Genomic DNA, 22,511 nt, shown 5'->3' on the forward strand with positions numbered 1-22,511 from the left:
TTATAAATATTGAATAATATAAAAGTTTGCCGCCTTAATTGAATTTGCAGTCAAAGCCACTATAGTCAAAGACTCAAAAGAATGGTGTACTTCTTGCCTTCATGGAACGAAGCTTGTTCCTTCAACTACATTTATGTAGGGTAAGGTTGGGGACAAATCTTAAACGTAGAAGTATTATATCAAGTCTTTTTTTAAAAAGTGGTTACCATCAAGAAAAGTGAATTTTACATTTTTATTTTTATTTTTATGATAAGGTCTATTTTTGTTATAAAATAATTGTGAAAGATTTGTATATTTAGATTTTGTATATATAGTTCTTCTTTATATATTAGTTCTATATAAATGTGTACATTATATATATATATATATTGGCGAAGAAAGGTTGGTATGGTTTTAATGCCACTACTTGGGGGTGTAAATCGGTCTGATCTGATCTAAAAAGGTGATGGATTGACATTTTTTTTTCCATCATTTTCTCCGAATAGGACTGAATCGAACATCCATAAGGACCAGTAGCTATCAGTTCGGTCCTACATAATTATTTTTTAAATAAATTAATAAAAAATTTATTTAAATTACTAAATTAAAATCAAGTGAATTATTAATGTGGATTATGTAACTAATTCATTAAAAAGCTATTTTATATAATCAATGATAATAAATTAAATAAAAATTACATTATTCACTTATATAATTACTATATAAAAATAATATATTAAAAATATTTATACGAGTTCGGTCTGGTCTAGTACAAAATTTATAAACTCCAAAACTGGCCGAATTTTTTCGATCCATAATTTATGGAACCGAGACTGATCGGTTTGGAGTTCAATCGTATTCGATTGATTTTTCTAATCCGGACTGAATTCTTTACATCCCTACTACTACTGAACTATTTTAGGAAAAGTGAGAAAAAAGAAGCAAGATGATCATTCAACATCAAAGATTCAAATATTTGTAAGGCCTGGTTTGAACATAAAAATCTTCACAATTTATCTCAACTCATTATTACAATTTTTTCAAATTTTCATACAAAATATAATAAGTAATTTAATTTTTTTCAAATATCAAAATAATAATAATATTAAAAAATAATATTATAACAATATCTTTTTCAACTTTTAACTTTTATTTTATCCCAATTCACTATTTAAACCTCTCATAAGAGAATGTTTTGAAACAATTTTTATTTCATCTCATTTCTTTCTCAAACATCATTTAAGCATAAATACTTTCAAACTAATTATTAAAAAATTTTCAAATTAATCATTACAAATTTCTCAAACTTTCAAACAAAAAATAAAAAACGATTCAACTTTTTTAAATAATAAAATAATATTAACAAAATTATATTATAATAATATTTTAATTTTATAATTTTTTTATTCAACGTTTTTTCTCTTCTTTTTCAAAACCTAGTAAATACATAAACTATCTTACTATTATTCACAAACTATCTTACGACTATTTACAAAATTCTAATATCATCTCATTCCCCAAGCATCCCATTAGATCATCGATGTTAAACCAATAAATGGAAGTTGCACTCGATGCAATACATGAAAATAACTCTAACTTACTTCGTTTGAATGCTGAAATGAGATGAGATAAAAAATTTGTAAATAGTAGTGAAATTATTTGTAAATAGTAGTCTAATGATCTCAGTTAATATGTTTAATGGAGTTTTGAGAAAAAAAATAAAAAATTGAATAAAGATATTATAAAAGTAAGATATTGTTAAAATATAGATTTTTAATATTATTTTTAGTTTGAGATTTGAAAACATTTAATTAGTTTTTGTTATTTGTTTGAAAGTTTGAAAATTTTATAATGATTTTATGAAAAATAAAAATTTACAAGTATTTGTATTGGAGTGATATTGGACTGTTGAGATGAGATACGATTTATTTGAACATCCAAACTAGCTTAAAGTTTCATTTGGTTACACAGATGAAATGAGATGTGAAATCTGTAAAATAGTAGTGATATAATTTATAAATAGAAGTGAAATGATACGAGTTAAAATTTTTATAGGATTTTAAAAAATGAAAGAGAAAAAGTTGAATAAAAGAATTATAAAATTAAAAGAAGGTTAAAATATAATTTTTATTTTAGAATTTGAAAAAATTGAATTATTTTTTATATATTTTTTAAAAATTTAAAAAAATTGTGATAGTTAGATAAAAAAATTAAAAAATATTTAAATTTAAATATTAAAATAAAATTTTTTCCAACATCCAAACCAGCCTAATTAATATATTAATAAAAGTTCCAACAGTATTTCAAACTGCCAATACATTAATAGAACTACCCATACGTAGACGAGGGCTTTATCAATTCAGAGGCGCTTCACGCCGGTCGGGCTGTAAATCAGATAAAATCAGCCCTCCATTCATCTTATGCCACGTAAGAAAAACCAATGTAAAACAAATGCACTCCACCACAGGGAATCATCAATTCGTATAGCCCCTTCCTCCGTTTGCCTTATGCCATTCTCCCCTTCTCGCATAAGCCCTTCTCCCATTCATCACCGACGCTGTCGGACTCATCCCAGCACAACGCCCATCTCAGCTCGACGCCGACGGACCCCCGCATCCCAGCACGACGCCCATCTCAGCTCGACGCCGACGGACCCCCGCATCCCAGCACGACGCCCATCTCAGCTCGACGCCGACAGACCCCCGCATCCCAGCACGACGCCCATCTCAGCTCGACGCCGACAGACCCCCGCATCCCAGCACGACACCCATCTCAGCTCGACGCCGACAGACCCCTGCATCCCAGCACGAGGCTGAAGCCCGCAATCTCAGCCCGACGGCGACGCCGACTCAACCATCTGAGTGTGAAGCCGACGGAGATGTAGGTCAGAATCGCACCCTTCTCAGTCTGAAGCCGACGCCGACGTCGCTGTCCCTCTCTTCCGACTTGATTGCACCGCCCTAATCCATCTAATGGAAGTCTGAATATTGGGATTAAATATGAAGGGATTACAGTTCCTAGACAAACAGATCGTTTATTCATCGATAATAAATGTATATGATAAATTGTAGGCTTGTAGCACAGACAAATTGTACGTTTATTCATCTCAGTGCTAAACAAGTTGGCTGAGCTTCGTGGAGAAATTGCGATGGCTGAGCTTTGTGGAGAAATCGCGAGGCTTGGATAAATCTCAGCCCGAAATCACGAGCCACGGCTGGGAAATAGGAGAGGTCGACGACGGTCGGGCTACTTGGTGGAGAAATCGTGAAGGCTTGAAGAGGACGCTTGGAGATGGATTGAATATTGCGAAGAAAGAAATTCTGAACGCCCAAATCTGTTTCACATGTAATGCTGGTACACGAACGTCTCGGTGGAAGTATTACGTGTCGAGCTGTGATTGGTTGGCTGTTATTTGAGTATAACCAGCCCGACCGGTCCTAAGGATTTCTCTTATCAATTTATAACTTCCAGATCTTTTGGTTCATTTGTTTTGCTTTATTTTTTATATTTTTAGTACCAAACGTTTTTTTAGCGTATTTGTTGCCCAGCGTTTTGGGGGGACGACACATTGATAATTAATCTGACGACTCGGAACGATTCAAAACATGCAACGCGGTTTGCTAGTTTTGACTCGGAGTCTTCGCGAGCCTCGATTTCCAACGTCAGCGACTCAGCGTGCAATTTGGGTCATTTTTCGAGACTTTCGTTTGAAGCTATAATATGGTTTTAAATTAGATTTTTTGCTCTATTTTTTCAGCTTCTGCCCTTCTCATGTTGGTCGGTATAATTTGAAGGCTACTTCAATTCTGATCGTGGATTAGGGCTTTCTTGTTCTTGCAAAATAAGGGGTTTTGGGTCTGAAAATCGGATTTTTGGGGGTGTCAGAATGGAGAAGAGCGATTCATTCAAGTATTATTATCCATCGGAGAAAGAGTCCCAGAATTCATGGAACACGGGTTTCGGTCTCAGCGTGAGCGATCGGAGATTGGCGTTTTCGCGCCAAGCTTCATTTGACCAAGCGCGGGAGCCTCACACGCCTGTTTCGATCAATCTGAACGACCCGGCAAAGCCTCTGCTTGCTCGGAGCGTTTCGAACATAGACATTCCGACTGGGCTCTTCTACTCTTTAGATGAAAGCAACAAGTATTCTGGTGAAGGAAACGGATCAGCCCAGAAATTCTCGTTTATGTTGTTTGTATTTTCTATTTTGCGAATCATGAGGTCCGGAAATAGGTACATGAAGAGATTGTTCGTGATGATTTCGCTTAACGTGGCGTATTCAACCACAGAGTTAGTTATCGGGCTGTTTACGGGCCGTGTAGGTCAGAACCCCTCTTTGCCTTCGTATTGCGATTTCTATTTGATTATTTTGCGTTCTCTAGCGGATTATTTACATACTCGATACGTGTATATCATGTTCCTATAAGCTACGATTTTCCTTTTGTCTAAAACCCCAGTTAGAAGACATAGGAGAAGTAAAATAAAACCATAATTTGGGTTGTCACTACTCGGCAGCTCACTTCTTTTGTTTCCTCGAATTTGGGTCCTTTCAAGAGGGAGGATACCTTTCAAGAGTCGGTTAACCTTCACATCCCTAATCCAAGTATCGCGAAAGCTACTGTTTCCAGTAAGCATAATTGTTTCATATATACTTGGTATCTTGATCCTTTTTTGGGTCCGTAAATTGGAAGACAACTAGTTAGTAAGCTTTTTTGGGATGATAATATCTGCTGATTTGAAATTTCATTACTCTCTTTTAGTTTATGACATTATCTCTAAGCTTTCCCTGTGTTTTTTAATATTAATGTACTTTTGTGTTGGTTGCCGGTGTCTTCTCAGGTTTAGTCTCTGACGCCTTTCATTTAACATTTGGCTGTGGTCTATTGACATTTTCATTGTTTGCAATGGCTGCCTCAAGAAAACAGCCTGATAGAGTTTACACTTATGGGTGAGATAAGAAACTGTCCTCATTGCAATAAAAATTAAACCGGATTTATCTTTGAATTTGTTTGAATAAATCCAATTTTGTCACTTTGTCAATTTATTGCTCTAGTTCTTCATTTGGGTCGTTTCTAGTTTTTTTTTTTTTTTTGAATTTTATTTTATTATTATAACAGTTCACTCTCTTTCTCTTGTTAAAAAAAAATTAAAAAAAAAAAACTCTCTTTCATCCCAATATCCTTGTCTTGCCGGGAAATATGTATCTTCTGGAAATGCATCAGATTGTCTTCCCATGATGTCATTTAAACTACTAATAATGTTTATTGGTATGAGCTTGAATATTCGTTCTTCTTCTCTATTTCAGGTACAAGAGGCTAGAAGCCTTGTCTGCTTTCACAAATGCTGTAAGTATCTGGCATCATCCATTTCATCGCTATTATTGCATAATCAGATGAGAAAAAGAAAATCATTATGACCTAATATGATGCTTTGTAAAATCAAAGTATCTAGGGCACTTCAATTTTTGAATAATGTTGACTCTGTTTTGGGCACTGATACTGATTTTAAATTTCTGTAATATTCCAAAGCTGCCACCATCTTTGAATATTTCCTGTCTGTCCTAGATGCTAAGTTTGTGTTTTGAGCGCGTTTGACATGATCAAATTTGATTTAGAATGGAGAGAGGTGGAGATTTAATGAAACAAATCTGGAAATCATTTCTTCTTTGATAGGTAAACAATAATTTTATTAAAAAAGGTAAGGCATAGCCCAAGTACATGGGTCGTATACAAGAGGAGGAAGTCTTTTCACATAATGTGTACCTATGTTTGATTTTTTTTTAAAAAGAAAATCACACCAATGATATTATATGCAGTAAGTTTCCTTTTAGGCAGATATTTGGTTGTTCTCAGTTTCTCTCTTCATGAAGAAGTCTCCTTTGTTGTTCTTTCCTCTCTCTCTCTCTCTCTCTCTCTCTCTCTCTCTCTCTCTCTCTCTTCTCTCTCTCACACATATTAAATTTCATATTATTTTTCAAATTTGAATTGGCATCAAAAGTATTAATCAATTATTGAAAGAAAAATACAATTGACACCCACTAACTACTAGGCATTTTGCACTTTGCATCCTAAACTATTAATACTGACACATTATTTTATCTAACATGCGGATACTTCAATTCTGCTGTTTGTTTAGACAGCTGTTTCTTTTGTTTATGTCATTCTCCTTAGCTGTGGAAGGACTTCATGCTTTCATCCAAGATGAGTCTGAGCACAAGTAAGTTGGTCATGCAGACTTTGAATGATCCAGATGGTCTATTTTATTTAACAATCTTTATTGCATTGGGTTATTGGAGAATTTAGTTATCTTTGTATGACGTTTCTATATCAGCTAATGTGTATGTGGTTACCACACCAGATGATTTAAGGGAAAAAATGGATATAAAACCTATGGTCAGAACTTATTCTTTTTTTATTTTTTTAATAAAGAGGACAGTACTTCAATTTTATTGAATGCCCTCACTTATGGCTGAAGAAAACCGTGATTACAGCTAGATACCTGGAGTTACAGATAAACTGTGGTTACACATTAGCTGATATAGAAGCTTTTTATATCAGGTGTGAACTCATATAGATTTTCTTATGTTCTACCTGTTCTCTCAATACATTTTCTCTCCGTACTTTTTTTTTTCCTCGTAAAATTTTCCTTGATGGTGATGATAGAGTTTTTGATTGTGCGAGTTTGAGTGTTTAATAAGATTAATGGGGTTTTCGAAGACTCTAGTGATAGAACTGAAATCGTTTGTGGTGAAGGCCGATGGGTTTTAATCACGGAAAAAGGGTGGAAGTTGGTTAAGAAGATGAGACTGGACTTAACCACGGCTTGGTGATTCGCCAAAGCTCGGCGGTTTCATAGCACAGAGGTGCTCAAACCTGTGGGTTGTGTTCATGGTGTTGGTAGAATACTTACCTTCGGGTAATGACCGAAATGTAGAACCAGTTGGGAGACTTACAACTAAAACTAAACTGGTTGAAGAAACAAGTCGAGGATAATAATGGGGTGGATCTGGGCGTGGGCCCAGACGATGGGCCTTGTGCAGGATCGAGGGGCTTGCCTACATCTAAGGGCAAGCAGCCTATGAATTATGGCCTTAACTCAGCTGGACTTAACGGGCAGGTTGCAAGTGGATTGGCAGCTGAATTGAACGGGCCTAGTGGGCAGGCTTCTAATGGACGGGTGATTTACGGGCTCAGTTTGGTATCGAAGGCTGTTAACAATTATGGAGCCTAGAGGCCCTTACCAAATACGACGGTCTGGAGGCAGCGAGCTAAGGCCTCAGGTGAGGTTGATGGCATGGAGCCATGACCACCTATGCCGGCGATGGAACAAACGAATCTGGCGAAGGTAGCAAAAACCTCTACGGGACAGTTGGCAGAGGAGAACACCTCAGAGACCAACGTCAGGCTGGGTATGTCGCAGAGTAGTTTGAGGGAGGTGGTTCACTCAATGCCGGCGATGGTGACTCCTCTGCAGGTGGAACAGAAAATGCCGGTGATGATGGAGTAGCAAATTTTACTATCACGTAATGAGGATTTATCTGAAATTGTTCATCTATCTTCATTCTTCCCTGACATTTGTGCACAGAGATTGCCGATTCCATCCATGGAAACGAAAACCCCTCAGAGTGAGGCACTTTCTGCCACGGTGGAGCACCTTGAATTAATTTCGGAAGATGGGGAAGAGTTGAACCTGGAGGCCGTGGATGATAGTATTGCGAGGCTTTCTCAAAGAACTACAGGGGAGAGTATTGACATTCTGTTGGTGCCTGAATCTCGAGAGGTAAATAATGTGAATTCTGTGGTTGAATGAGAAAGTTGCAACTTGTTGGAAGGGGATGTAGAGACTGGGAACAGAACTCCACTCTCACTAAAATGTGTGTTACCAGGTGAGTTTGAGACATCGAATTGGGTGTTCAACAAGGTAAAAGATATTTAACATGTGGTGGGATTGAAGTTTGTGGGGTATGAAGAACAATTTATGGCACTTCTCATGGCCATTGAGGTGGGTTATCTGCGAGATAAAAAAAAATTGGATAAAAAAAACAAAGGGAACTCAAGAGACTTAATTGGTCACTAAATGAAGGTAGCTCAAGCTAGGATAGATCTAAAGGGAAGGGCACTGTTGTTTCTTTATGAAGCCAAAAATTGTGTCTTGGAACGTTCGTGAGTTGAATGAGATCAATAAGCGCCAGCGCATAAAAAACTTGCTTCGGGATTGGAGGGCGGACGTTGTTTGTTTTCAAGAAACAAAACTGAAGTTGGTGACCAAAAAAATTGTGAGAAGTGTGTAAAGTTGCTCGTATGTAGATTGGGTGTATTTGGCTTCGAATGGGGCATTAGACGGTATTCTCGTGATGTGGGATAAAAGAGTGATGGAAAAAATGGAAGAGTTTGTAGGAGATTATACAATGGCTTGCTCCTTTAAGATGGTGGATGATGATTTTTTGTGGGCCTTTGCAGGTATTTACGAACCAAATGTTGATAACTTTAGAAAACAATTGTGGGATGAAATTGCTGGATTACATACCTGGTGGGACCTTCCTTGGTGCATTGGTGGCGATTTTAATATCACAAGATTCCCTAGTGAAAGATCTGGAGATAGCTGCCTTCGCTCAGCCATGACAGGTTTCTCAGACTGTATTTTTTATGGAAAAATATAGTTGCAAGCACAATTGTGTACTAATCTGTGCACCAACGTGATGTGATTGGTTAAAAAGTAGATTTTATTGAAAACAGTGTTAATTTAAATTTTAAGTATGAATAAATCAATATTGGTACACAGATTAGTGTGCGACTGTGCATGTATGTAGCAAAACTCATTTTTTATTTGAACCTGATAGATCTCCCACTCACAAGAGGTCCATTTATATGGTCTAATGGTCAAACGTGGTCTCGCTTAGATCCATTCCTAATTTCTTTGGATCGAAGTACAAAATTTTTCCATAGAGTGGCCAACTCTCATAGGAGAAATAACACAATTGAGATGCTGCAGATTAATGATAGAGAATGCACAGAGGCTCCTGTGATTCGGGAACATGTGGTAAGTTTCTATGAACAGTTTTTTACAAAAAGAGAGATGGAGGCCAAATTTGGATGGACTTAGTTTTGATTCTATTGAGCCACAAACTGCGTCATGGTTGGAAAGAGCATTTGAGGAAGCTGAGGTAAATGAAGTAGTCAGAAGAATGGCAAAAGATAAAGCACCAGGACCAGATGGTTTCTCGATGGGGTTCTTTCAAACATGTTGGGAGATTGTGAAAGAGGACATTATGAATGTGTTCCAAGAATTATTTGAGGGCGTAAAATTCCTAAAAAGCCTGAATGCTAGTTCTATTGCTTTAATTCCGAAGAAGACTGGGGCATCAAAGGCAAAAGACTTTAGGCCTATTAGCCTCATAAATGGGTTATACAAAATCATTTCAAAGGTGCTTGCAAACAAGTTAGGGGCGGCCTTAGATAAGATAATCTCAAAACTACAAAACGCTTTTGTAAGGGGTGGTCAAATTCTAGATTTTGTCTTAATAGCCAATGAATGCCTGAATAATAGATTAAAGTCTGGATGTATAGGGATTATTTGCAAGCTAGATATGGAAATTGGGAATTCCTCCTCTATCTATTGAAGAGATGTGGTTTTAGGGAGAAATGGTGTATGTGGATCAGATGGTGCATCTCAACGGCCAAATTTTCAATTCTGATCAATGTCAACCCAAAGGGTTTCTTTAACAATTCTCGGGGGTTAAGGCAGGGAGATTCGTTGTCACCACTTCTTTTTGTTATCATCATGGAAGCACTGAGCAGGATGTTAACGACCCTAGTTAATAATAGTTATATGGCAGGATTTTCAATGGGTGAACTAAATAGGGGCCTTATCTCAATTTCTCACTTACTTTTTGCAGATGATACCTTAATATTCTGCGAGGCAGAGCAGGATCAACTTAGTACACTGAAGGTGCTCCTCCTGTGCTTTGAAGTAGTGTCAGGGCTAAGAGTGAACTTTGATAAATTAGAGTTAGTGTCAGTTGGTAGTGTAAGTAATACTTGGCATTTGGCTGGCACACTTGGGTGCAAAGTTGCTTCTTTCCCTATGACTTATCTGAGATTACCCTTGGGGGCTGCATCAAGGGCCTTAGCGATCTGGGATACAATTATTGAGGAAATAGAACGAAGATTGGCAGGGTGCAAGAGATTGTATTTGTCGAAAGGAGGTCGGGTGACCCTTATCAAAAGCACTCTTTCTAACCTACCTACCTATTTTTTATCATTATTTTCTATTTTAGCATGCATGGCGGCACGGCTTGAAAAACTCTACCGGGATTTTTTATGGAGTGGGATGGGGGAAGAATTTAAGTTTCATCTAATTAGTTGGGATAAAGTGTGTGGACCAATTCCTTCAGGAGGGCTAGGGATAAAGAACTTGAGAATGTTTAATCAAGCACTCTTGGGGAAATGGCTTTGGAGATATAATGTGAAACCGGAAGCTATCTGGAAACTAGTAGTTGATTGTAAATTTGGTTGGTCTTGGGGAGGTTGGTGTACTAGAGAGGGGAATGGGCCTTTCGGTGTGGGGATTTGGAGGCGTATAATACGAGGGTGGAGAGTGTTTGCTAACCATACTAGTTTGGTGGTGGGGGAGGGCGCACGTATAAAATTTTGGAGGGACATATGGTGTGGGGAGGTGGTACTAAAGGACTCTTTTCCATCAGTTTTTTGAGTGGCATGCGATCAAGAAGCTTCGGTGGCAGATCTCATGATTCATTCAAGAGACCAAGTTCAATGGAGTGTTACCTTTACTAGAGCATCCCAAGATTGGGAATTAGACAATTTTGAGGCTTTCTTCCGTTTAGTATATTCCAAGAAGCCGAATGGACTGCATGTTGACAAATTGTGGTGGACACCAGTGGGTAAGGGTATTTTCTCAGTTCGCTCATTTTATAAGTCCCTTACAGCTTTACCAAACTCTCATTTCCCATGGAGAAGATTGTGGAGGAACAAGGCACCTCCCAAAGCACTTTTCTTTAGCCCTGGGTAAAATTCTGACTACCGATAATCTGCGAAAGCGACGGATAATTATTTCAGATTGGTGTTGTATGTGTAAGAAAGCCGGTGAGACAGTGGATCATCTCTTACTACATTGTGAGACAGCCAGAGTCCTTTGGTGCGAAATTTTCAGTGAAATAGGCCTAAATTGGGTGATGTCGGCTTCAGTGGTTGAGCTATTGGCTAGTTGGGTGATGCCAGGCGGTGCTCCACAAATCAAAGCTATCTGGAAGATGGTCCTTATCTGCATTATGTAGGGCTTATGACGAGAGCGTAACGGGAGGACATTCGAAGAGAAGGAGCATACACTAGAGGAGCTCCGCGTTTTATTTTTCAGCACTTTATTTCATTGGGCTATTGCTATAGATTTTAATGGCCTAAATGTACATTATTTCCTTTTGTCCTCTGTAGCGACCTAGATAGGTCTTATCTCTTGTATACCTCCTTGTGTACTTGGGCTATGCCTATTCCTATTAATACTATCGTTTACTTATAAAAAAAAAAAAAAAAGGTGTGAACTCATTACCACACCAGTTCTGACCATAGGTTTTATATCCATTTTTTCCCTTAAATCATCTTGTGTGAACTCATATAACTCCAATGATGTGGTTTACTGTCTTTTAGGGCTCTTTAGTTTAACAGATGAGGCATTTGAGAGCCCTTTTACGCTAATTCATGTTCTGCCAGGACATCTTCACTTTCTTTCTATTATTGTTCAAAATTTATGCAATAGTGAATGTGATGGAGCTCGTCTTAGATACAGAATAATGCAATCTCTTTCTATGGAATTGTTGCAGTGATTTTGTCGTGATATTACTATCAACTTGTACTCATTGTTCATTTGGATCATCATCACATGATTTTATTTTGGAATGTCTCATGACCCAATGCTTGCTTACTGCATATTCATCCTTCTTTTTCCTGCTTCTGTTTTTCTCTTCTATTTTGTTCTTTCAATAATGGCTACTGTATCATTGTTTGCTTATAGGCATTACTTGATTGTTTCGGCGGTGACAAATTTATTGGTGAATCTTATTGGTGTTTGGTTCTTCCGGAATTATGCTCGCATAAACCTTGGTAAGTTTACCTATAAAAAATAAATAAACCTTGCTAAGTCTTGCTGCAGTTTAAGTTGTTTATTACTTGAGCCATACTGGTTCAGTTTGTCTTAGTTACATGGAGATGCATATATTCCCATAAGAATTTTCGCGTTTATATTATTAAATATTTATGTGCTGTGTTTTGGTTTGAGACTGGTACAAAGTAGTTCGACCATCTATTTGATTCCTATCCATGCTTTACCATTGATATTTGCGTAATTATTTTGTTAAGAATTCTACGGATACCCTAATTTTATTTAATCTTTTAATCCTTTGAGAGAGAGTTATCATACAGGCAATGGTAAAGATATAGAGAGGGATGAGCCAAAAGTGTAACCCTGAAATAATAATGACTCCCTGCTAACTCTGTTGTCTGCATGGGATATGTAGTATTGTAATGAGAATTATCATTAGATGGATTTATTAGTGCGAGGAAAAGACTCCATAATATCAATTTATTTGTGAGCCTTTTTCTCCCAGATAGTCTTCTTATAGCACTTGCTTGCAGTGTACAGAAACGCAGAAGATATGAACTACCATTCAGTTTGCCTTCATGTTCTTGCAGATTCCATTCGCAGGTATGATGTGCTCTCTCTCTCTCTCTCTCTCTCTCTCTCTCTCTCTCTCTCTCTCTCTCTCTCTCTCTCCATTTTATGTACAGGCATCTTAGGCTGTGTGCTCCACTTGTTTTTCAGCGCTGGCTTGATATTGGCATCTTGGCTTTTGTCCCTCGGGTAATTAATGCTTCATGTCCAGTTTTTTTTTTTTTTTTTTTTGGTAATCCCCATCACTTTCCACTAGCTTCAAAATGAAAAGTCTCCTAAAGATGGTACCCGCTCCCGTCTTTTTCTTTTATTTTACTTATTTTTTTGTTTCTTGGGGTGGGGGGGAGGGAATTGCCAAAGTTGGTATGGTACCTCTCACCCCCAACTCCAGTTCCTTTTATAACTTATTTTTCTGCTTTTCAGGGTTCAGAATGCAGAAGTATTGTGTTTGGGACTAGTTTCAGTTGCTGTCTTTATGCTTGTCATGCCACTTTTTAAAGCGACTGGAGGCATCTTGCTTCAAATGGCACCCCCTCGAATTCCAACTTCAGCATTGAGTAAATGCTGGAGACAGGTGATTTAAAGGCTTTAGATGGATGCACATTAGGAACGCGAACAGTTTTTATTGGTGTTTTATTTATTTATTATTATTATTATTGTGATCAGATAAATGCCCGTGAAGATGTACTGGAAATTGCTCAAGCACGTTTTTGGGAATTTGTCCCTGGTCATGTTGTTGGCTCTGTCTCAATACAGGTGTGTTTTTTAATGTAATCTGTCTTCTGGCATGGATTTGGTTTTCCTGTAGTATCTCACTAAATGTTTGAATATCTATAATTAAGTGGTTTCTTTTGGGGGATGATTAATTGCAGGTGAAAAAAGGGATGGATGATCGCACCACACTCCAATTTGTGCATGGTTTGTACCATGATCTAGGCGTACAGAACTTGACAGTGCAAACTGATGACGTCTGAGCTTTTGGATGTTCTTGTTTTTGGTTTATAAGTGAGAATGATTGCAGATCGAAGTTCATCATTCAGATATTTTCTTGTGTTATTTATGACACAGGATGTGTTGCCATTAGAAGAGCAGTGTAAATCACGAGTGTTGTGGGATGACTACTTTTTGTGATGAGTAATGCTACATACAGTTGTGTAGTGTGCAAATGTCGTGCAGTCATTTTGAAAAAAAAAATATGGTCTATTATTAAAAAATTAATTTTTTTTATATAGATCTTTTAATTTTTTTTTTCAAAGTGATGCGTAGCACTTGCTTATTCATGGTTATAACTATCATTTTTCTTTTGTGATATTGGTTCATTTCAATTATTGGGAGAGTCGAGACACGTTTCTCTGCATATTCATGGTTGTCTTGTTGGTTAGAGAGATGTGGAACCCAGGACGGTTGCGTGTAATATGGAGAAAATGGTATCTGAAATGAAATTACCTCCATGAATTGACAGACAAGTATTGGTCTACCCCCGCTACCTCTGCATGGACAAGGATGCGATGCTGGTATTTGATTTTAGGGTATATTTATCAGTATCTCGTTTCTTTCAATTATTAAACTTTCATTTTGTTTTGATAAAATATATATATATATATATATATATATATATATATATATATATATATATTACATAAATGATGTTTTCTCCCTGTGATTCTTTGCAGTAACCCCCCATTCATGCTTCATTTTAATCGGTATTGAGTAAATAAATTTGGACCTGTTATTTGAAATTGAAACCAAAAATAAAAAATCTCTAACAAAAATTATATCCAAACATATGTTTAAGTCAAACTTACCCAATTTTACAAATTTCAATACAAAAAACATATCTCAAAGATTTAATCTAGAATTCACCTTTTTCCATCTACTTTTACCAAAAATAATAAAAACGCATCTCATTATTTTACCCAAGAACAATAAATACAACAAAGATTTTCATTCTCTTTTTAGAAGAATGTAAAAAATTATGGGGCTGATATATTATTTTAGAAAGAAAAATGATTTATAAAAGTTTTAAATAGAAAAATTTCATATAAATCTTCTTAAAAAAAGTAGATCTTACCTATAAGAAAATGTTAAAAAAATTATTTTTTTTATAAAATATTTATAAGAAGTTTATCTATTTGAAAATGACTTTATAAAATATTACATATCCGGCCAAATTTAGAAAAACTCGCAACAATTGTGTCCAGTAGCCTACTCTCTCTCTGTCTCTCTCTTCCAAATAATAGTTGTGGACGGAGTTGCAAGACATGGACTGCACGAGGGGACCTCTCTCTTTTGGTTATGGATCGAATAATGGGATCCACCACCCGCATTGGATGCAGACCTCAATCATAGAGGTTATATCTTTCTTTCTGGCCCAAAAACCAACATAAATCAATTCAAAGCATTCGTTTATATCCCCACTATTCTTTGTGGTCGAGAATGCAAGACTGTCTACCGTTCACTTCCTTCTTACTCCTGCCAACTTTAAATCTAAAGATTGTTATAATTTATCGTTAACAATATTAATTGATGAGGTATATTTTAAATACTTAAAAAATAAGATTTATAAATTAGAATAATGTTATATATAATTATAGAAGGTATAAACGATATATAATTATTTTGAAAAATATAAAGTCTATTATTACAAAATTAATTATTTTTTAATATAAATATTATATTTTCTTATTTTTTTTAAAAAAAATTATAAGCCTCAGACTCTATATATCATTTATCATAAAAAATTATTTAACGAACTCACATCATATTATCTACAGTAGATTACGGATATGGACAGAAGAGGATAAAATCCAGTAAAATATCTGGATCACTAAATCCCAAAAACAATTACCGGGGAAGAGTTGCGTAAAGGGAAACGGTCATGATTCTTGTAGAGAAAAGTCCCGTTGGAAGGATTCATGGAATGGGTCCCACTTTTGCGATATGGTTTGCGGTGGAGGAATTTGCTGACACGGATTATAACCTCCCTGATCTTCTGCCACGTCGTCCCTCTTGTACGATCTCTTCGTAGCTTCCGAGAGTGGTTGTCCGCTAGTCCCTCTCCTCTCCTGGTCCGGTTGCCAAATTAGCCCAGTCAGATATTCTTATCCTATGCCCATCCTTTTCGCTTTATTTTCAATATTACCTAGCCTCTTATTCCCTGCATTTTCCATGTGAATTGTCACATAATTGGCTGCAAAATACACATCATCCAAAGTCCAAACAATCAACCTATAGTCCAAAACCTAAAACCTAGCTTATAAATTCCTTAATCTTAGTTATTTGGCCAGTTTAGTATAATAACTAAGAATTTTTAAAAAAATTAAGGAACTCAATGTATGGAAATTCACACTCAAATTCTTCGTGTCTGATGTGTATGTGATAGATAGAGACATTGATTATGTTATCTAATCATAATTGTTAGAGAAATTGAGGTGAAAGTGTAGCTAGACTTTGTTTGGGCATTCATGGACGATGGTGACTTCCATACAAATTCCCTAAAGTTGAGTGATATATTTGTTTAATGATTGTCCAAATTTACTAGGGCTTTTTTGTCATTTTGTAAACCGCGCTTTGAGGGCGATGGCTATAACTGTAATAATACTGAAACCCTGTGGGAAATTTCAGCGCGACTACCCACTTCCAGGTCTATATAATTTTCACGGCAGCCATTGTTCTCGTACCTCGTACTGAGCGTCCGACGACAGATGAGATAATTCTCACAGCTAATATTAGTGGAAAAGGGTCAGGAGATAACTACAAAAATTAGAGAGAGAACCCTCCAATGTGAATCCGAAAATGGCTTTAATAGCGACGAGAACGAAGCTCTCTCGACTTCTCTCTTCTGGTTGTATCTCCAATGGTGGGATACGGGTTGGTCCGTTTGGGAAATTCGGGGCAATGTGTTGGTCCACTGCTGTTGCTGCGGTTGAGCCGGGGCCTGTGGGGTTGGGGATGTTGGGACTGAAGGACTATGAGGATTATAGGAGGTCTTTGTATGGTGAGATCACTCATAAGGCCTTGTTGGTTGACGCTGCTGGCACACTTCTTGTTCCTTCTCAGCCTATGGCTCAGGTATCTCGTCCCTTCTCTCTCTCATACACCCACCCACTGACATGTATGTACGAGTGTGTTTTGGTGTATCAGAAATGCTAAAGCCACAAACGGGGGATCCTGACGGTGCAAAATTTTTTTTATACATGATCATAAGTTTCTTTTGTGAATTTTTTTTTTTTTAAAATACATAACAAAGAAAGCAAAAAAAACTGTCGGTGACCCAGTCGATCCCGCATGTGTGGCTGTAGAGCCACTCTTTGGTGTGTACACCCACCCACTGGCACACTTCCAGTTCCTTCTCAGCCTATGGCTCAGGTCTTTCTGTGCATGAGTTGGAATTCTGGGTATCTGAGTGTCTTTTTCCATTGCTGGTTTCCAGGGTGAAAGTATTCATGAATTGGATTTATGGACTGTGAGTGGATGTATGCATGAAATGCATTGATGGATTTCTGGGTTTTGCTGGTTACTCCTTTTTTCTTTTTCTTTCTTCATTCCTGCGGATGTTCTTTTGGAGTAGGTTTGTGGTTTTCCGGGGTAGAATTAATGGATCTTTTACTTATAAACAAAGAATAAATGAATTTTTCCTTGTAGATTTGATTAATGGATTAATTTTGCATGTTTTTTCATTAGATTTATAGGTCTATTGGCGAGAAATATGGGGTGAAGTACTCGGAGAACGAGATATTGAGCAGATACAGAAGGGCTTATGACCAGCCTTGGGGTAGATCTCGTCTCAGGTCTGTTCTATTACTTTTTCTGCGTTTGCTTTCTTTTTTGTTGGTTATTTCTGTTGAGATATAAAATAAACAAATAATAAAATCTATTTCTTACCTTCATCTTAAATTTTTGGAATAAGTAAATGATTTCATATGCTATTAGAGTCGGTACTGATTCTGACTCTACACTTTATCACATTTAATTACGCTTTTCCTGCTTGCATCTCTTTCCTTTTGCGTTCATCGTGAATGCTGTTTTATAATATTCGCCCCCCTCTCTCAGTTTTATATTTTCCAAATTAGCTGTTAATATGTGCTGCAAGTAATTGGAAAATGGTTTTCTATATTCCTCTTTTTGAATTTTTCAGTTCTTCTTTTGACCTGTAAAAAAGATACTGATGTCAGAGATTGCAATTAATGAGTTTCCGTGCCAAAATTATTACTTCTGCTAGATATACGTTGCCAGGGTCAACCAAATCCCAAACTGGATTGTTCCCTAAAATTCCCATGAGTAATTGGTTTGATATTACAACAGTTACGACTCAGTCATAAAACTCAATAATTTTTTTTTATTGGTACCAGGTGTATGGGAATAGCGTCCCAATTAATTCAGGGAGTGCATAGGCTGTCTGGTAAGCAGTTTCCCACAAGTGCACCTTAGGTAATTCAAGGGAAAAATCTCCCAATCCGATGACTCCTAGAGATTGTTTGCACCCAAGGGGATTTGAACCTTAGAAGTTAGACCTAGGGGGAGCATAACCCCAACCCTAAGGCCTTTGCCACTTGAGCCAACTCTTAGGGGTTAAGTCATAAAACTCAATAATAAGATCACTGAAGTGGTTTCCATGTAGGGAAACTTTCGAGAGTGTGGTGCAGGGGACCGGAGTTTACTCTGCAGGGGTCGATCCAAATGGCTCTGCCTTGGAGAGGTTTCCCGACATAAATAAAAATAAATAAAATAAAAATAAAATAGAAAGAGAAAAAGAAGATCACTGAAGCAGTATTTTGTCCAAATATATCAGCAGTGATCTGACTTGGACACTTGCATTATGGTTGAGAGTTTAAAGGGAAAGAGAAGGAGAAAGGAGAAGTGCGATTGGAGAGAAAATTTATATTGTCACACTTGGATATTCTAGAATATAGATCAGTTGAACTCTATCTTAGAACCAAATTCCAGTTTCTAATCTCTTATTTTCTGAGAAGTATTTTCTTAAATAACAACTAGAAAGCATGAAAAAGAGAAAGTAGCGTATTTATGTTTTTCCTTATAGTTTTGTTTATAAAATTTTGCCATCTTGGTAATTTATTAATGAGTCTGAAGCCTTAAGTATCTTTTGAGGTCTTTCTATCCACGTGTCATGTTTTCTTTGGTCTTTTCTATTTTCCCTAAAATGAGAAGACTTGAGAGAATATTGAGAATAGAAGCTTTCGTGTTCCTTTTGCTTCCCCTGCAAAAGTTAGCAATTCTTCTTTCACGTTTAATAGAGATCTCTGCCATTCAGATCAATGATATAAACTATATCTTCAATTGTAGATATGTTAATGATGGGAGGCCCTTCTGGCAATATATAGTCAGTTATTCCACTGGCTGTTCAGATGCTCAGTACTTTGAAGAACTTTATAATTACTATACCACTGACAAGGTATGGTCATTCGTAAATTAATTTTTATGAGCCTCCTCTCTTTTTTTTCCCGGTAAGTAAATTAGCTCTTATGATTCAATCTTGTGCTATGAGTTTTACATACTTAATGGTGATAATCTTTTGCAAATGCTTGTTTCCATAGGCTTGGCACCTTTGTGATCCTGATGCTGAGAAAGTATTTCAAGCTCTTAGAAAAGCGGGTGTGAAGCTGGGTGTTGTGTCAAATTTTGACACTCGATTGAGACCTCTGATGCAGGCTCTAAATTGTGATAATTGGTTTGATGCTCTGGCAGTGTCTGCTGAAGTATGTCCATTGATCTCTGATCATATTTTAGTTGTTTTTCTTCCACTTGTATGTATGCGTGTGCCAGGGTGTGTGTTTTCATTTATTGGAATATGAGCGTCTACTTGTCTGTATGCATTTAATGAAGTTATTTAGGATTTAAGAAAGTTACGTATCATTATTGTCTTGGCAGTGTAGTAATGTCCATATCGTATGAATAATTTGTTGTGATCTACTGATTATATATACAGCTACATGCCTACACCTGATCATTTTACAAGCCTCTCTCTCTCTCTCTCTCTCTCTCTCTCTCTCCTTTAACAGGTTGAAGCAGAGAAGCCAAATCCAACTATATTTCTAAAAGCTTGCGATTTGTTAGGAGTAGAGCCTCAGGATGCTGTTCATGTAGGGGATGACCGTAGGAATGATATATGGGGTGCCAGAGATGCAGGTTGTGATGCTTGGCTATGGGGAAGTGATGTTCACTCTTTTAAGGAGGTGGGTTTCTTCCAAATCTATCACTTTAATGTGAATTACTTGGTATGAGAGTGCTTTGGCCATGAAATCTTTATCGTTCCCATAAACAACCAAAGCAAGAGAACAAAATGGGCAATCTCCAGTTCATGTTCTTCTAGATGCTTCCAGTAATTCTTGCAGTAGTGTTTTTGAGCAGTGTGTGTGTATGCATGCGATCCGGCTCTGATCCACTATTGAAAATCTTTAAGTCTACAAGATCTCCATTTTAGCTTCTTTCATCTCCTTCATAAATTCTTCCCATTCTAAAGTTAAAAATGAGGGTTGTATGGGTGGGCAGAAGAATGGTTATGATAATTCTGAAGAAAAGATTACTAACAATTCCCAATTGTAAGTTAGAATATCTAACATGCTTTTCATGGATTTTGAGAAACCATCCACACTGAAAAAGAAAACAAAAAAGAAAAGAGGGAATTTCCTATCCTTGAATGGGAAAATGTGGGTGATTCGTCTGGGATGCTGTAACCATGTGCATTTCTGGAGTTCAAGTGTGTTGGCAAAACTGTTGGCTTGGCAATTATGGGGTTTAATATTTTGAGAAATTTTGGTCAAGACAGAATTAACTCTGATATGGTGACAAGCATAATCTTTATTTAAAATATTTAGCCTGTTTAGTTCAAGATAACTAAATATGTCTCATTGTTGGCCTTGGCCCTTGATGCATAAGGTATCATGGTCAATCACACCAACTCTTCGGATCTGTTTACTGTTGTGCTTTTAGTTGAAACTTTACACCTACGGCTTCTCCATAAACTTCTGATCAAGTCATTCCATTTTTTTGAAGTGTGTATATGGTTTCAAAGATAGTTTCTGATGCAGGTTGCTCAGAGGATAGGGGTCTGGGTTTAAAAGAAGTTTGTTCGTTCGAAACATCTTGAAGGATGCTCTGTATGGACAGGTTTCTTTAGCTTTTGGTAAGAGTTGTACATTCTGCTGTATTGTATTAATAGGATAGGATGCTATGACAGAATTGATAAATAAGAATAAGACAATTTTGTACTTTCTATGCTAAATTTCCCAAGTTTTTCTTGGGCTTTTTTCTTGCATTTTCCATTAAATTCCTATATCGACGTCATTTCTGCCTGATGAGACAAATGTATGGGAAAATGACAAGAAATGGGTTGCTTCTTGACGGTACGATTTCTGTCGTGCTTCACGAATACAGCTCTTTTCCCTTAATATGGTCTGGATCATGCTGCTCATATTTGTCAAATACAATTAGGTCCCATAATTCTAAGTTTTTCTTGGGCTGTTTTCTTGCATTTTCCATTAAATTCCTATAACGACATCATTTCTGCCTGGCAAACCATTAGCAGATGAGAAAAATGTATGGGAAAATGACAAGAAATGGGCTGCTTGTTTGACGGTACGATTTCTGTCGTGCTTCACGAATACAGCTCTTTTCCCTTAATGTGGTCTGGATCATGCTTCTCATATTTGTCAAATACAATTAGGTCCCATAATTTTAAGTTTTTCTTGGGCTTTTTTCTTGCATTTTCCAGTAAATTCCTATATCGACATCATTTCTGCCTGATGAGAAAAATGTATGGGAAAATGACAAGAAATGGGTTGCTTCTTGACGGTACGATTTCTGTCGTGCTTCACGAATACAGCTCTTTTCCCTTGATGTGGTCTGGATCATGCTTCTCATATTTGTCAAATACAATTAGGTCCCATAATTTTAAGTTTTTTTTGGGCTTTTTTCTTGCATTTTCCATTAAAATTCCTATATCGACATCATTTCTGCCTGATGAGAAAAATGTGTGGGAAAATGACAAGAAATGGGTTGCTTCTTGACGGTACGATTTCTGTCGTGCTTCACGAATACAGCTCTTTTCCCTTGATGTGGTCTGGATCATGCTTCTCATTTTTGTCAAATACAATTAGGTCCCATATTTTTCACTCGAACCAGCTACGTCCTCGAATTTGCATGATCTTCATGCTTTTTTCAAGCTGGATAGGTAACTGTCATTATTTGAAGTTGATTTTTAACTTTTGAGTTTTGATTTTCTATTCCCTCGATATTTTTTTAATGTGTATATAGTATATATTTAACGTTTATCATAGTAGTATAATCTAATGCATTGATACCGTGTCCATCCCAAAAGAATATATTTATATAAAAGATTATACACACTGAACAATAAGTATTTAAAAGAATATTTGAGGGATATGAATACAATATACTTTTTGTAAAATAATCTATTAAATTTTTTTTCCATGAAATATTTGTTTTTGCATCAAAACTACAGTCTACGAATTGAAATAAGGACATGTTTGTGAAATGAAATGATATAAGAAAATGTCATCTAGTTTTTCATAATTTTTCTTCCAAATCTCATTTAAACATAACATTTTTCAATTTCAAATTTTTGACTTTTCATTTAATGATTATTAAATCGTTATAGCTTTTCTTAATTTTCAAATAAAATACAAAAATTAATACAAAATTTTCAAATTTTAAAATAAAAATAATAATAAAAGGTTATATTCAAATAATATTTTAACTTTATAATATGTTTATTTAATTTTTTCTCTTTTATTTTCTAAAATTTAATAAAATATTTTGACTCAAATTATTTTACTATTATTTACAAATTATTTTAATATCACTCACAAAAT

General features: G+C 36.3%; 2 protein-coding genes across 4 annotated transcripts; both read left to right on the plus strand.

Moving 5' to 3' along the window:
• Positions 1-3,485: 3,485 nt before the first annotated feature.
• Positions 3,486-14,017, plus strand: LOC122275428 (metal tolerance protein C2). Of its 2 annotated transcripts, none has more exons than XM_043084476.1 (11): positions 3,486-3,640; positions 3,737-4,301; positions 4,819-4,927; positions 5,285-5,324; positions 6,119-6,195; positions 12,004-12,092; positions 12,624-12,693; positions 12,811-12,849; positions 13,084-13,234; positions 13,327-13,416; positions 13,533-14,017. In XM_043084476.1, the coding sequence occupies exons 2-11, from the start codon at positions 3,866-3,868 to the stop codon at positions 13,632-13,634; spliced, it is 1,203 nt and encodes a 400-aa protein (XP_042940410.1). In that variant the 5' UTR covers positions 3,486-3,640; positions 3,737-3,865; the 3' UTR covers positions 13,635-14,017. The 2 variants fall into 2 exon arrangements, with proteins under 2 accessions (XP_042940410.1, XP_042940411.1); XM_043084477.1 differs by having other exon boundaries at positions 3,505-3,665.
• A 2,275-nt stretch (positions 14,018-16,292) lies between these two features.
• LOC122275429 (N-acylneuraminate-9-phosphatase-like) lies at positions 16,293-20,935 on the plus strand. Of its 2 annotated transcripts, none has more exons than XM_043084478.1 (6): positions 16,293-16,731; positions 17,344-17,450; positions 18,964-19,072; positions 19,215-19,376; positions 19,680-19,853; positions 20,709-20,935. In XM_043084478.1, exons 1-6 carry the CDS (start codon positions 16,456-16,458, stop codon positions 20,736-20,738), a joined length of 858 nt encoding a protein of 285 aa, XP_042940412.1. In that variant the 5' UTR covers positions 16,293-16,455; the 3' UTR covers positions 20,739-20,935. The 2 variants fall into 2 exon arrangements, with proteins under 2 accessions (XP_042940412.1, XP_042940413.1); XM_043084479.1 differs by lacking the exon at positions 16,293-16,731 and adding an exon at positions 16,988-17,028.
• The last annotated feature ends 1,576 nt before the right edge of the window (positions 20,936-22,511 follow it).

The sequence above is a fragment of the Carya illinoinensis genome, chromosome 9, assembly GCF_018687715.1.
Source record: "Carya illinoinensis cultivar Pawnee chromosome 9, C.illinoinensisPawnee_v1, whole genome shotgun sequence".
NCBI lineage: Eukaryota > Viridiplantae > Streptophyta > Magnoliopsida > Fagales > Juglandaceae > Carya > Carya illinoinensis.

What these genes read in the sequence shown, in the direction of transcription:
- LOC122275429 (XM_043084478.1), top strand. Translation starts at nt 16,456, where the DNA reads ATGGCTTTAATAGCGACGAGAACGAAGCTCTCTCGACTTCTCTCTTCT. An exon ending in CTTCTCAGCCTATGGCTCAG is followed by an intron (nt 16,732 to 17,343) that starts GTATCTCGTCCC and finishes TTTTTTCATTAG; the next exon opens with ATTTATAGGTCTATTGGCGA. An exon ending in CTCTGGCAGTGTCTGCTGAA is followed by an intron (nt 19,377 to 19,679) that starts GTATGTCCATTG and finishes CTCCTTTAACAG; the next exon opens with GTTGAAGCAGAGAAGCCAAA.
- LOC122275428 (XM_043084476.1), top strand. Translation starts at nt 3,866, where the DNA reads ATGGAGAAGAGCGATTCATTCAAGTATTATTATCCATCGGAGAAAGAG. An exon ending in GCTGTTTACGGGCCGTGTAG is followed by an intron (nt 4,302 to 4,818) that starts GTCAGAACCCCT and finishes GTGTCTTCTCAG; the next exon opens with GTTTAGTCTCTGACGCCTTT. An exon ending in GATAGAGTTTACACTTATGG is followed by an intron (nt 4,928 to 5,284) that starts GTGAGATAAGAA and finishes TCTCTATTTCAG; the next exon opens with GTACAAGAGGCTAGAAGCCT.